The sequence below is a fragment of the Suncus etruscus genome, chromosome 1 (genome assembly GCF_024139225.1).
Source record: "Suncus etruscus isolate mSunEtr1 chromosome 1, mSunEtr1.pri.cur, whole genome shotgun sequence".
In the NCBI taxonomy this organism is placed as follows: Eukaryota; Metazoa; Chordata; class Mammalia; order Eulipotyphla; family Soricidae; genus Suncus; species Suncus etruscus.
Window position 1 is genome coordinate 162,074,209 of NC_064848.1, and position 15,446 is coordinate 162,089,654.

The 15,446-nt window shown below is 43.0% G+C and overlaps 1 protein-coding gene across 1 annotated transcript in view; it reads left to right on the forward strand.

Annotated features, from left to right (window-relative positions):
• Positions 1 to 15,446, forward strand: part of ASIC2 (acid sensing ion channel subunit 2) — a 299,911-nt gene that overhangs the window by 204,658 nt on the left and 79,807 nt on the right. The window contains 1 exon segment of the mRNA XM_049772780.1: positions 367 to 517. Coding sequence (XP_049628737.1) covers positions 367 to 517 — 151 coding nt within the window.

Below are 15,446 nucleotides of genomic sequence, written 5' to 3' on the forward strand. Positions count from 1 at the left end.
AGACAGTCACTTTTCTTGGTTACATCTCAGAAAGTAAGAAAGTCATCCCTAGGACAGCTATGCAAAATGATGGCTATTTCTGGAATTCAGGAGAGAATATGGTCTAGAGGTGCCAACTGACATGCACAAATGAGGAGGTCACACCTAAAAATGGGCAGGACCACCTAGGGAAGAGAGAGATGAGAAGGTAAACTCAGAGCTCAGGTACCCAATCCCCATCGGGCTATCAGCTGGGACACAGACTCATTGATATCCAAGATGGGCAAGTGGTTGTGATGGGCTGCGGGGTGACTGGTTAGCCATTGGGTTTCTGAGGTCTTACCTGGAGTCTGTAGTCACAATATGCCTCTCTCTTCTCTCCTTCAGGTGTTTACAAAATATGGGAAGTGTTACATGTTTAACTCAGGCGAAGATGGAAGACCTCTGCTCACCACAGTCAAGGGGGGAACAGGCAACGGGTTGGAGATCATGCTGGACATTCAGCAAGATGAGTACCTGCCCATCTGGGGAGAGACAGGTGAGCTGGGCAGTGTGAAGGGTAGGGGTGTGGCTTTGGAAGTGTCCATGAGATGTTGCTTACATGTCTGGAAGAGGAAGAATATCACAGGCATAGGTAGATATGCTGTTTTTCAAGGGGGTTGCTCCTGAGATCATCAAGAATGAAAGGCAGGAAGGGGGAAGTGGAGTTGGGGAGGAGACATGGAAAAAGCTTTGGATGAACAAGGATGGTTGGACTTCCTCAAGGTGACTGGATTTGGGGAGATGAAAAACTAATGGACCATCATTTTCTTTCTCTCCTGCCATCCTCAAGGCCCCAGCCAAACAAAAATTCTAGTATAGGAAAACATTCTCCTCACACTGGGGGAAACTGAAAAGACTCTGAAAAAAGACAAAGGTGTGGTCAAAAGTCTGACATGATGAGAGATGATATTGACCCATGTGTAATGGTCACACAGCTCATTTCATTCATTCATTTAATCATTCATTAATTCTGCAAACTCTTCACTAGTTGTGTATATTGTCTCAAATTTTGCATGAAGCTGGGATGTTATGATGATCCTGACCATGCATGTGTCTGATCATAGCCTCAAGGAGGTGATGTGGGGTCCAACCCAGTGGAACAGGAGTATACCTGGCCTGTAAAGCAAAAAAGTGTGGGTTTAGGAAAAGCATCCATTCAAAGGGCCTTGGATTAAAGTCTTGAGGTGGTCCTGAAGAGTACTGAAGAGTCCTGAAGAGTCATGTTTCTCTCAGGAAGATGCAGGAAGGTGAGAGGGAAAAGGTAGCATGGTGCTAGAAGCAGAAAGCAACAGTGCTTCCATAAACCTAGGAGTACTGGTGGCTTCAGGACTTTCACAAGATGCAGAAAGGAAATTGAGCCAATGTTTGGAAACTTTTGTGAATGCAAAAGAGAGCAGGTGATCAGAGAGGAAGTTGGAAAGGAAAGGATAGGAAGGGTGGGAGGGGATGATTCCTGGATCTGCATTTTGCATTCTATAGCCATAGATGGCCAGAACAAAAAAAAAGGGTCTGTGATCATATTTTTCAGCAAACACTCTGATTATCTGAGGGGAGAAAACAAAAGAGCCCACAGGAAGCAATGAGATATCAGAAGCTATGCAGTGAATTTGAGGCAAAACCAGACCTATACTGGCTGCTGGTCTGTCAGTTAACCTTATGAGCCAGAGTGGTGCAAAGCTAGGACTGGTAAACAATTATACTGAAGTATCTGTCATGTGCCTAATTCCATACAGGGCATTTTTAGGGATGTAAAAAAGCCTGAAAAAAAAAGAAAGAAAACACTCTGCCTTTGAGGAGCTTCTGGTTTCATTGGGAAGTCAGACTTGTACACAGTATCTACCAGAGAACAGTCTAGCTCCTGCCTAGAACTTGCACTCACCAAGAATAGAGGCATAAACCAGCACTTCTCACTGGTGCTATTTACTCTGAGGCTATAAGATTTGGGAAACAGGCTGCATAAAGGAGCTTAAAGCAGGGAATGGAGCAGCTAAAGAGATAATACAAGCGGTAAGGCACTTGCCTTGCATTCAACAGACCTACTACATACCTGGATTCAATCCCCAGCACCCCATAGGGTCACCTGAACTGTGTCTGTAATGATCCCTGAGCACAGAGCCAAGATTAAGCCCCTGAGCTCTTCCATGTATGCCCTCAAAACTAAAATAAAAATCAAGTTCCATTGCTCAGAGATGAAAATGCTTAATTCCAGAATGCTCTTTAATCGAATATCTATGCAGAGCATGCTGAAAATGGACCCATTTCTAGGAGGCAGGCTCTGGCACCTCTGGATTCAGATGGTACATGCCAAAATGAGCTTTGTAGAATCTTAGAAGTTTGGGTCATACTTCCAGGAATAAAGAGAATGAGGGTGAGGGGGAGCCTGGTAAGGCCTAAATGAAGCAGGAACTCCCAGAGGCGACAAATCTTAAAGGTGGAATCTGACATGCCACATTCATGTCCCAAGCGCCTGCAACCGTGGAAACCTTCCTTTTCATGGAGGAGTTCACAAGATAGAAAAAGGCCAGGAGAGCCGTCCTAGTCCATAGAAGTGCAGATTTCATGGCCAGAGTTTTCTAAAGGAAATTAAATCGAAGGCAGGTAGGAGGTTGTTAAAAAATGAAATTCTGCGCTGGTGCCTCCGAGTCAACTTCAAAGATGAAAGGCCTGAGCAGCAGGTTATCCCGGGTGCACAGGAGAGAAACTGGATTCAAACACGCTTAGACTTAAAAGGAATGGTATTGTGCTTCGAATCCAAGGCAAGCTTCAACCACCACACCACAGGAAGGTGCAGGTTGCAGCTTCAGAGATTCAGAGACAGGAAGCAGGGAAACAGGCACCTGTGTGCTCAGGAGTCTCTTCCCTCTCTCTGCAGGCGCTTTCATCCTGCTCCCGGGAGACAAGCTGCTTCCACACACTGATGTTTTTCACACATGGCTCCCACTAGTTTTATATTTTACACATCCTACCACCAGTGAAAGATTGTTTTGAGTCTCAATCTAATCTCCCGGGTAGGAAAAAAAAAAGCCTCAACTCATGGGTATTGCAAGTAAGGCCTATTTGGGTTCTATTCCTAGTATTCCATATGGTCCCTGACTACCTCCAGGAGTGATCCCTGTGTATAGAGTCAGGAATAAGCCCTGATACACCATTGGGTATGTCCCCAAAACAAAATAAAACAAAAGGCCTATTTGGGGGCTGCTGCCCGAAGGCCTCTGAGTGACTGGGTAAGTGAGTCACAGAAGGTCTGGGCACCTCAAATATACTGAGAGAATGGAGGACTGGTCACTGGAGCTGGATGTCCATCCAAGGGAGTCTCTCAAAGGTTCATTCAAGGAGAAGTGGTGTTGGGATTGGGCTTATGGGTGGTTTCCTTCTGTGGAAAATGGGAAGGGTTATACAGGAATCTTTCTAATGCTCTGAAATTCCAGGTGGAAATGAGTAGTTTCATCCCTTTTTCATCCCTCTGTCACTCACTCATTGAACCCCATGCCAAGCATATTTTTATAATCAAACATGAACTTCTTTTATATCCCCAAGCTTTATTATTAAAGATAAAGTAGAGAGGCAGGAGCATTAGTATAGTGGGTAGGGTGCTTACCTTGCATGTGGCTGATATGGATTCAATCCCTTGCAGCTCATATGGTCCTCCAAACCCACCAGCCATTATCTCTGAGTGCAGAGCCAGGAGTAATCTCTGAGTAGTGCTTTGTCTGACAAAAAAATAAAAAGATGAAGGGGATATTAGGCCTCTGAACATAAGAATAGTCTGAGCTGTAATACAAGTCAAAATCCGATCCCTTCAGATTGTTTCATCAGCTTCCTTCTGCCTCCTTGTTCATTGGTTCTAGCTAGTTGGCTCCCCTGATGCTTCTTGAACATTCCAAATACTCTTGTTCAAACATCTGTCTTCATTCTGGTTTTGTTTGTTTATTTTTGTTTGGAGGTCATATCTGGTACTGCTCAGGAATTACTCTTGGCTCTATGCTCAGAATTTGCTCCTGGCAGAATTTACTTTCAGGTTCAGGGGACCATATGGGATGACGGGAATCAAACCTGGACAACTGCATGCAAGGCAAATGCTCTACCTGCTATGCTATTGTTTGACCCTAGCATTCATTCTTCCCTGGGCTGAGTGTTCCCTCTGTTGACTGCCTCACCCCAACCGGTCTTTACTAGGGTAACAGCTGCTCTATAAGATCCACCCTTCCTGTCCTGCCTAAAGTGACTTCTGTACCCTTTTCCTGTTCCCTTGTTATCCACTTTTTGTTCCATATGTGCCATCTTCCTGTCTACCTATAATTTACTTACTGTTTGTAGTTGATCCCCTGGCATGAACACAAACACTCCAAGAATTTAGGGGTCTCGACTGCTCTGGTTCACTGATACATACTAATATCATCTGCATTTGTTGACTTCTTTGTTGAAGAATCAAAATGGGGGAGATGTTCTAGTTGTGCACACAGACAGGGTGAGTGAGAAATGAACACTGAAGGAGTAGCTGATATGTGCTATGAATAGTCTATGGTGTGAATCTTCTTAGTTACTCTGGTAACCAGGTATTACAGTACTGTTGAATATAGGGGCTAAACCCCTGAGAGGTTGAGTAGGCTTTCCAACACCTCTTAGTAGTGGCACCAAGCTTAAAACCTACTTGTGTGCCTCTAGCTGCATTTCTTTAATGTGTAAAATGTGATTTAAAAGCTGCCATGAAAATAGCTCAGGAAAATAAGATTCAGGTGACATCAATAGAGAGAGAACAGCATGTAATGATAGGTCTTTTGCAAATTTCCTTTTCCATCTGAAAAAAAAAAGCAGAATTCTTTTACTGAACAAAAGCTATAGTAGAACTTCTAACATAGCAAACAGATTAAGGTACAGTTGCTTTGGTTCAACTGGAGATGGAGATGGACACATTTGCTTTCTCTTAATCCCAATTCCAAGCCTGGGGTTTTCTATGGACAATCTTAGAAGAAATTTGAGGAGCCCTTAGACTCCAGGAAGCCTAGGATAGAAACCACCCAGTGGCAGGCTGATTCTCTGGGGAGGAAACAAGTTGGTTCTTTGACTGCAAACTTCTTAGAGAACAACTCTAAGTATCTCTCTTTTCCTGGGATGCTTATGGGAACTTATCATCCTTCTACTGAGCTGCAGATAGAAACCAACTTGGCAGAGCAGACAGAACTAAAACATAAGGGTCCACACTGGGCAAACCAACTAACTATTTCACACCATAACAACCAATTCTCACCATAGAGCCTCTAGGAAAGATTGGCAATTGGGAGATAGTGCTGAACAGAAAGATGAGATAAATAACTGAATTATGATGATTAGTTCACAATCTGTCAAAGGAGCCACTGGTCCCTCCCAAGTAATCACCCTATAGTCCCAGAGATCCAGGCAGATGTCTCTCTCCAGCCCAGTAGAAAGTAAAATATTAAAGCAGCAATCACCTAGATTGAAGAAAACAGGCCAACTCAGGGTGTGAATGAGGTTTTCCAGTAAAGACAAGAGAGAATGTGAAATTCTGCTTCCTGTGTGGTAAAATCTCTAAGCAAGCTCATCAACTCCACCTATGTCTAAGCAGAAGTTTGAGGTAGTCCCTTTCTAGAGAAACTAACAGGCTCAAGAAGAAAGATAATGAAGAATGATAATCAGGAGTCCCCATATACAATGGCCTCATTGGAGCATCCTCCACTGGAACCCCTTCACCTCCCCTACACAGGAATAACTATTCAACCTGCAAATAAGTATGCTCAGCTCTGAGTCAACAGCTAGAAATCCTGGCTTTTGAGAGAAGTCATGAACAAGAAAGCAACCAACACCAAACAAAAAGTGGACTTTATGGAAATATAAATAACAGTTAAGGGCACAAATCTGGGAGTCAGATTAGAGTCTAGCCTCAAATCTCAGCTGTGTACCCTGAACAAATGACCTAATTTCTCTGAGTCTTATTTCCATCACCTCTAAATTGGGAAAAATCCACCCAGTAAGATTGACGTGAGTTAGAGAAATGCCTGAGTAATATTAGTCACTCTAGAAATGTTTGATAAATTAAAATATTTAGGGAGCAGATGGAAATATCAAGCCACTTTAATTAAAATTCTTAAGAGGTAAAAAAAATTATGCCACATTCATAAACACCAATATGGGGTGCTATTTAGAAGGAACATTCATCAAAAAGAAAGAAACTCCTAGACATTACAAATATGATTGCAAACATTTTGTAAATCCAGAAAGTGTAAGGGAATGAGGAAATCTTTTTGAAAAGTAAAACAGAGAAAAAGACAGGAGAGAAAACTATGAAGTTGAAAGAATGGAGCCAAAAAGCCCAAGATCTTGCTATCAGGAATTCTAGAAAAGCACCAAGAGAAAGGAGAAGATAGAGGATATCTCAAAAAAAAAAAAAAAAAGTAGTCTAAGAAAAAAAATCTCACTGAGACACATGGTTTTCGGTATAAAGATGCTGTGTCCTGTTTGTATTTCAATGACTTGAAATACATGCTTTGAATGCCGGAGGTCCAGGTTCTAGGTCCAGGTTCTACTCCAATAGCACATGGTTTACTGAGCACCTCAGGAAAACAACATGAACCACCATGCTGTGAGTAGCCACTGGAACCCCTTTAGATGAAGCCCAAAAACTAACCAGAAGTAAACAAAAAAAATGATAAGCTATATGGTTGAACAATATTTAGATTGTTATCATTACATAAAAGCTGGATACTGATTTAAACAAAATAACAAAAGATTCTATTTTGGAAATCAGAAGGAAAACAAATATGGCGGCACTTCCTGTAAGAAAACCACAGCTTCATCATCCATGCCTAGAATGCAAGAATGTATAATATTTTTCAGAATTCAGAAAAAAAGTGTTGGGTGAGAATGGGGCTTTTGATCTGGGGTGAGGTGGAGAAGGAAAATGCTGTTTTTCATCAAAAGCTTGGCAGTACCATTTGGCTCTTTAAATTATGTACATATATTTCTTTGCTAAAAGTTGTATATTAAATTAAGAATAATTATAAATTTTTCATGTAGCTGGAAGGCCTGAGCAGTTATCCAAGGGAACTCATCTCCTGTTCCCTATTATAAATGGACAAGGCAAGAGTGGTGGCTAAAGTTGATATGGTTTCTTCATCATCTCTGCTACCAGTAAAGCCTCTTGTCAAGGTTCCTAGGATGGACACACACACACACACACACACACACACACACACATCTCAGGAGAGCAGCAAGGTTGGGCCTGAATTCAGACACACAAGAATACAGAACTCTGCAGGAATACTGAGATCACTGTGCAGGAGGTTTTTGTGAAAACTGGCTGGGTCTCCTCAGGGGCCAGAAAAATGGAGAATGATGCCCTAAATTAGAAGCATCCTAGGGAACAGACACAGAAACATCCTGATTTTGATCTCTCTGAGAAGACCTGCTTAATTTACATGATACGTGTAGAGTGCCTTCACCTGTTACAACTCCCAGCCAGCCAGTCAATGGTTTGAGTGGAATTTCTAGGGAGTATCACCAGTCTCATGTAAGGCACAGTTTTGACTGGTCAGTGCATGGAAACTAAGTACCTGCAATATATAAGGCATTGAGAGATATAGACCCAATTTTGAGAGTTCACAAGCTAGAGAAACCCTCCAGGACTGCTTGGTACAGTCAACAGAAATGCATTGATCTAAAAGTGGTTCATGGAGAGTACCTAAAAGTTAAGAGCATGTGAAGTATTGTCAAAGGGGGCAAATTAAATGTACTTAAGTGGGCTGGAGAGATAGAACAGCAGTAAGGCATTTGCCTTGCTCACAGCTGATCCAGGACAGATGGGGTGGTTCAAATCCTGGCATCCCATATGGTCCCCTAAGCCTGTTAGGAGCAATTTCTGAGTGCAGAGCCAGGAGTGACCCCTGAGTGCCACTGGTATTACCCAAAAACCAAAAAAAAAAAAAATGTCCTTAAGTGCTAAGACAAAGGAGGTAATGAGAGCACAAAGGAGGGGTATCACTAGTTTTGAAAAGAAGTGTGTCTCAGGGAAGTTTCAGAGAGAACTGTAGGTACAGTTCCAGGCCTGTATATCAGGTTACTGGAGAGTGTGAGGGAACAGAGGGGCCATATGAAGGTTACAGAAAAGTCAGCCTCCAAGCAGAATGAGGGGGATTAGGCATAATCAAGCTGTTCCAAAGTAACAGAATAAAAGGTTGAGACAAAAGGATAAAAGGCTGAATGGGTAGGCCAAGACTCAATCACCACAGATTGGGTAAATTCCATCAAAGCATGTGTCATTAGTGAGTCCTGCTACCCAAAGGTTTGCAAAGCTACAGCATCAGCTCAATCCAGAGCTTGTTAGCCATACACAGGCTCATGCTTACCTCTGCCTGAAACCTGCATTGTGAACAGAATTTTCTGACCCCTCTTACCCAGTGATTCCCAGTCAAAGGTGAGAAGATCTGACCCAGAAATCTCACATCTTTCTCAAGTATGAGGAATCCTTTTGCATACCAATGTGTTTCTCAAACACCACCATCCCCTCTGCATGTCATCCTGCTTTTAAATTCATTGATTGAGAGAATAGTCAATACCAAAAAGTTGCTATGAATTCAATAATGCCTCAAGTGATTTTGAATTCTCTAATCACAACCCAATCTTTCCGCATGTTCTATTCAGCAAGCTGGTTGTACCTAACTTCCACCACCAGTGTGGGTAAACAGAATTTTTATAAATAGAATCTTAATCACCCACCAACTTCCCCTGTAATTTCAGAGCTATGGCACTTCCCAGTGGCTTTTCAAGTGTGGGGCCTCCTGCACACTAGTCGCCCACCCAGACTCATCAGCCTTCTTAGCAAGTAATTTATAATCTCTGAGCCTGAATGCACCAGGGAAACTCATTACTTAAAGAATCTTTGGAATATATCTTTTTCTAATGAGCTCAGACCCAACTCTGAGGTGCCTTCACTGATGTATGTTTTGTAAATATTCACTTTAACAGAAATGCACTACGAATACTTGCTCTTTTCTGTTACTCAAATGAGGCCTCACATGAATTACCTCCTTCTTTTTTAGGGCATGGGCCTCTACAGGATAAAAGAAGCCTCCCCTGAAGGATACCTTCTTATTCTAGAGTATTGCAGACAGGGTTGTTCTCATTATTTGACACTTTATTAACCCATTGCACAGATGTAGGAATAAGTCTCTAATATGCTAAGTGACTTTGCTCACAATCTCACATGTCTCCTCACATGCACATGTCTCCATATCTTCTGATTTGATTATTAGTTCCTTCCACTGAGAACTAATTTTACTTAAATTAAAAACAGAGGTTCAGAGAGATCTCATCCAAGTGGTAGGACACATGTCTACCATAAACTAAGCTCTGGAGTTTGATCACTGGCACCAACATGACTCCCCCATCCCAAGTATTGCCCTGTGTGGCCCTGATGGGTTTTGGACATTGCCAGGTTTGAGCATTGCCCTACCAGAACCAGCACCAAACATCAATGCCAATAGGCTGAATGGTCCTTTGTGCTGTCTACCCAAGTTTGGCTGGGATTAGCACCTATTAAAAAAAGTATAACAAGAAAATAGGGACCAGAGTGAAAGTACAGTGAGTAAGGCATTTGCTGTGCACATAGCTGACCTAGGTTTGATTTCCAGCATACCATATGGTCCTCAGAGCCTACCAGGAATGATTCCTGAGTACAGAGCCAGAATTAAGTATAACCGGGTGTAGTCCAAAAGAACAAACAAATAAAAAAAGAAAGAAAAGAGTACTTAATGATTCTTCCACGGCCTCTTGATAAAAGGCATTTTGCTTACAATTTTCTATGAGACTAAAGTCTGAAAAAGCCACAAACTAAGAGGCTTGACAATGTCATTGTTAAGTATTTCACAGATCCTTTTTGGTGTTACTATGCCTTGATTTCTCAGCTGTTGTTTATTTCTTTTCTTTCCTTTTTTTTTAATCTAATCTCCTTCAAGATTCTCAGATCTTCACTTGTCTTATTTATTTTGACTAGAAAATTTATTCCTAATTTCTAATGCTTTCATGGTGTGGAAAGTTAAGTAACTTACTTTAGGAGAATGTTTTTGTTTTCCTGGGGTTTATCAGAAAATATAGAAGTTAATTACTGTCTGGCATCGCTGCTCAATGTTTAGTAGTATAACTAGTTCATCTAAAAGGACATTTCTGACATTCTGGAACCCTCTTATAATGCTGGAAACTGCAGCAAGACTAACTTTAAATGTGTACCATGTTCCCTGTAGCGTAAAAGAAAAATGATTAGCACACTTGACTTGATTTGAGGATTTAAGTATCATCACGCTGGCCTAGGGCTTTGCAACTTAATTATTAAGAATACCAAAGAACTATTGCTCAGTATTAGTTTTACCTGACTCCTATGTGAAGCCTTTGCTGGAAATAGGTTTTATTATTTTTATATTGTTCCTTCTTAGACAACTAGAAAAAAATGAAAAATAAATAAATTGAAGGTGTGTTGTAAGATGCTGCCAGACAAAACTGGGGTCTCCAGTTTGCTCCCAAGTTTGGGGGCCACATGATAATTTCCCCTAGCTTTCAAGGAGTGGTAAGAATACAGCAAGAATACAGCTCTATCCTGCTGCCACCCATCAGACATAATTACTGCCTGTCCAGCATGGGGGCCTCCCCGGGCGGATTTTTTTCCCTCCAGCTCTCCTAGCCTCAAAATGTCACCTGTGAGCAATCAGGCATGAGCTCGCCCTCTCCAGCGGGAGCCCAATTTTCTCACCTAGGCTGGCTGCTCGATGCTGGGGGGGGGGGGGCAGTTTGCGGAAAAGGGGTGGAGGTGGAAATACACATCACCCAATTTCTGCTAGGCAGCATTTCATGGATTCTTTGTGCTGTCTTTAGAAAAATCACCCTCTGCTGACTTGACATGGGTATTGAGCCAAGCCTGTTTTTTAGAAGGTGTGTGTGTGTGTGTGTGTGTGTGTGTGTGTGTGTGTGTGTGTGTGTGTGTGTGTGTGTGTGTGTGTGTGTGTGTGTGTGTGTAAGGGGTGGTCTTCTGCATGAGCTGCAGCTCATATAATTTTGGAGCTGAAAAGAACCTAAGAGATAAGCCCCTCTTTGAGATCAGGAAAGAGAAAACATTAGACTCAGAGAGGCAGTATAGCTTATCCTAAATCACTCAGTGATAAAGTCCAGGTTGCTTGACACACTTCCCTGCTTCTCTTCCATTTGACTTCCTTGGATTTGTGACCAGGAGTTCTTTGTGGAAGCATTAGAGTCCAAGATGGTGTCCCTAGTTAGCCAGTCCAAGAGCATTCAGCAGATCCTTTCCAGGGGATGTGTATCCTATCACAGTCACTGACAGGCCCAGTAGCTTTCCCAAGAGCTCTGAAATGAGAGAACACAGGCTGAAACTAGGAGTGAAACTGTTCATTCTCCATCTTTACCCAGATCAGAGCCATATGTCTTGTTATCTAGGACCACTGCTTATTTAGGTGATTAAAGACAGTCAGGCAAGATATGGCCACTGATGAAGCCCTTCATGGACCCTCCTTGATGCCCCTGCTCAGCTCTTCTGAGAACTACTCTCAAATCCCTTCATGGCTGTATACCCTCAGTGACTCACTATCCACAGCTGATGGATTGTGAATAAACTTGCTCACAATATCATCATGAGATCCAGAAAGTTGTTACCCCACCCCTCAGCACCTCTGTATTCATCTATAAAACCAATGGAAACCTCTGCATCTCAATCATCAGCTGGGCCTTTTTTTGTTTGTTTGTTTCATTTTTCAATCACTCAAAATGTACCAGGTAATAAGCAGAGAAACAAATAAAATAATGACCCCGTAGGGCCAGGTAGAGCTCAGTGGTAGACATATATATTGCATGTAAAGGACCTGGATTTGAGCCTCACCTAAAAGTTAAATTAAAAGAAAAGCCAAATCTGCCTCCAAAGACAGGCTTTGGGTTTAGGAGAGAGAGTATGTGAGGAACATAAGTGGAAATAGTGGGGACCAGTAGTGAGACACTGACACCAAAAGTAGAAGGGTCCCAAGAGGTCTGGCAATGACCCAAGAAGCCTAGTAGAAGTTGACCAAGTGCAAGGGGTGAGAAAAAACACACATCTAAAGGAAGGGATGAGCATGAGGACAAAGGAACAAATACGGCAGAGAATTCGGAGGGATTTTGCACCAAGTCAATGGCACAGCACTTTTGTGAGCTCTTCCCCTCCAGCCTCATCACAGAGCTCTGTGCATTATCTCCCTGAAGGTTCCAACAACCCTACAAGCACAGAGCCATTATGTTCAACCCATTTTCTGCAGATTTTGCAGAAAAATTAGGGCACCACATCCTCAAAGTCTAGCATTGTCATGCCAGCATAGTTGGGCAAGTAATTCTTGGAGTGATCCCAAGGCCCCTTTGGGGGAACAAGCACCACTCCTCCCAATAAAAAATATAAATATAAATAATATAAACATAAATTCAAGCAAGAACCCCACATCACCCCCAATTGGTAAAACACACAACAACAACAACAACAGGGATTCCTTGGGGAAGCTTAAGGAATGCAGTGAAGGATGGTGCAGTGTTTTGGGACCAAAGCAGGAAGAGCCATTCCCACCCAACAAGGAGGAGAAAAGAGGTCAGAGATGGATTCCAGGGACCAGAATCTGAAAAATTGCCCCAGACCCCAACTCTCAGAATTTGAGAAATTCTCCCAGCCCCCAAGAAATATGGCTGCAGAGGCCCTGCAAATAGAATTGGAAGACTGAATACTCCAGCCTGGCTCTCCTATCTCTTCTCTCCTTCTCCTGCACAGCCTCCAGGGCCCAGAGGGCAGGAAGCTTACCCATTAGTTAGGAGGGTGCAAGTGCAGTTCCCAGGGTGCAATAAAGAGGATTGGCAGTAGATGTGGGTGACACAGATTCCTCTGCATCCAGCCACCCCACACTGAGGCTGGCACCCCTCCTTGCCTGCTCCTTTCAAGCTCCCTCATCCTCACTACTATTATAAAGTCAGTTTCATTCAAACCTAGATTGCTTGGTATCTGCACATCCCTGCCTTAGCCTAGAAAATTCCTTTGGCTTTTCAGAGACGATATCCTCCTTTCTCCTCTCCAGTGTTTATTTCCTTGGCGTGTTGCCTGTAATTTGCAAAGATTAAAGATTTAAGCTTCTTTTATTGCAATGTACCTTCCCTGTCCCATTATGCATTCTGCCCCTCACTCCCCTCTCCTCAGGCAGAGCTCCCAAATCCTGTCTGCATGAACAGAAAACGCTCCACAGGTAAGCCTCGCCTGTGCTGTAGAGTGCCAGGAGAGGTGGGCCCAGGTTGGACTGGATGCACCCACCCCCTTCTCTGACTTCTACTTTATCTTTCAGGGAAAGCTCTCTGGGTTTCAGCTCAGATCCAGTTATTAAAGGTGCCTAACATGGGCATCTTTCTGTGTGGCACTGATCTGAGTCACTCTGGCTTGATTTCTGGGCTGTGCAGTCTATGTTGACTCAGGTGGACCACTTAGTAGCAGAGACTTAGTGCTGTCCTAAAATGCATCACCTTTTCTTTTGGCTCTTGAATGGGGTGGTTCTTGTAGTGATTTCTGTGGTGACTGTCTGTGACCTATAGACAGCTCCCCTGCCTCTGAGCTGAGGAGTTTTCCTAAGTCCTGGTGCTAAGCCAAATGCCTTCACCCAGGCAGCCTATTCTACAGGGGCTCCCAGTGTCCAGCCAGACTCCAGGTAGATTCATAGCAAGTCAAAAAACAGTATATATGGCAAGGCCACTGCTTCACTCTTTGACTTCATTTAGCAAACAATCACTGGAGACAGAGAAGTAGTACAAAAGTAAGTCAGTAAGTCATTTACCTTGCATGCAATGACCTAAGTTCTGTCCCCAGCACCCAAGTTCCATTCCAACTGGAGTTCTACTCCAGGAATAAATCTGGGATGGTCCAGAGTGAGTGAGAGAGAGAGAGAGAGAGAGAGAGAGAGAGAGAGAGAGAGAGAGAGAGAGAGAAACAATTACTTAACTCTAGTCTCTTTTCTGAGAACTAGACTGGGCATTTTAGGGCATATGACCAGGAAAAAAACGATTTATTTCCCCATCTCCATTCACAATCCAGGAACTATGAGTCCAGGTGTCTGCCCAAAGGAAATCACACACACACACACACACACACACACACACACACACACACGTGGGAGCATTGTGCTGGGAGTGAGAAGACTTCTTGCTCTGGCTCTGCTACTTTTGGATGAAATCAAACAAGGCACTGTTCTTCTCTGGTCAAGATCACAGCTTCTATGTGCTTCATCATCTATCATAGAAGCCCTGGAAATGCAGATTTCTGGGCTCCTTGTCAGAAAAACCAAATTGGAGTTTCTAAGATGTTCACAGAAGCATTCTCCATAATTCCCTTCGTAATTTCAATTTACATTATAATTTGAGAAACTTGGAGGATCATGATCTATGCCTTTGGCTCTAATAATATGTTTTATCCATGTAATTCCTTTTTTTCTTTTGTTTTCCTTTTTTCTTTTGGATTTTGGGCCATACCCAATGATGCTCAGGGGTTACTAGGTTACTCCTGGCTATGTACTCAGAAATAGCTCCTGGCTTGGAGGACCATATGGGACTCCGGGAATCAAACTGAACCGAGGTCCATCCTGGGTCAGCTGCATACAAGGCAAATGTCCTATCACTCCAGCCCCTTATCAACATAATTCTTAAAGGGTCAGGGAGTTCTCATATTTGCATGGGCGGGGAACATTTCTATTGGAGCTTAAGTGGGAAGGAGTCAGAGACTGAGTAGGGCTATAGGACTTTCCCTACAAAGTCCAAGAGGGCAACCCAGGATAGGGCTCAGAAGGAAAAGAGACATAATCTCTTGGGAAATGTAAGAGTAAGTGATGCTTTTCAGAAATTTCAGCCAGGAAGGACCTGTGTGTGTAAGCATAAGCTGATAGTGAGAGTTCAGTTATGCAGTTCAGAACAGATATCCACAGGGCATCCACTTCAGAAAGTTGGCCTGTGGAATCCGCATCACCCCACTCTCCCAAAGGAGCTGGGATGTGCTCCCCTCTGGCACTGTCTACCGGCAGCTATTTAAACTGACATTTAAGTTCAACTCAACTCACTAAATATTAAGCATGCGAAAGTAGATAAATGTGGGAGGTGATGGGCATGTTAGCTCAATATGGAGATCTATCACATCTTCATGCTGTATAGGTTAACTGTCTTACCATTTTGTCAGTTCTCCTCAGAGAGCTGAGAGGGGTATTAATTAATTGATTGCTCAATAAAATCATTCAAAAACTCAACTTCTCCAACACATAAGCTGAATTTCCCACACTGGTGGCTGAAGAGCTTGATAGCACAGATGACAGCACGGGTGTCTTGGCCAGCACTGGTTTAAGGGAGCAGAAACCTCATAATCACCTCCTCCA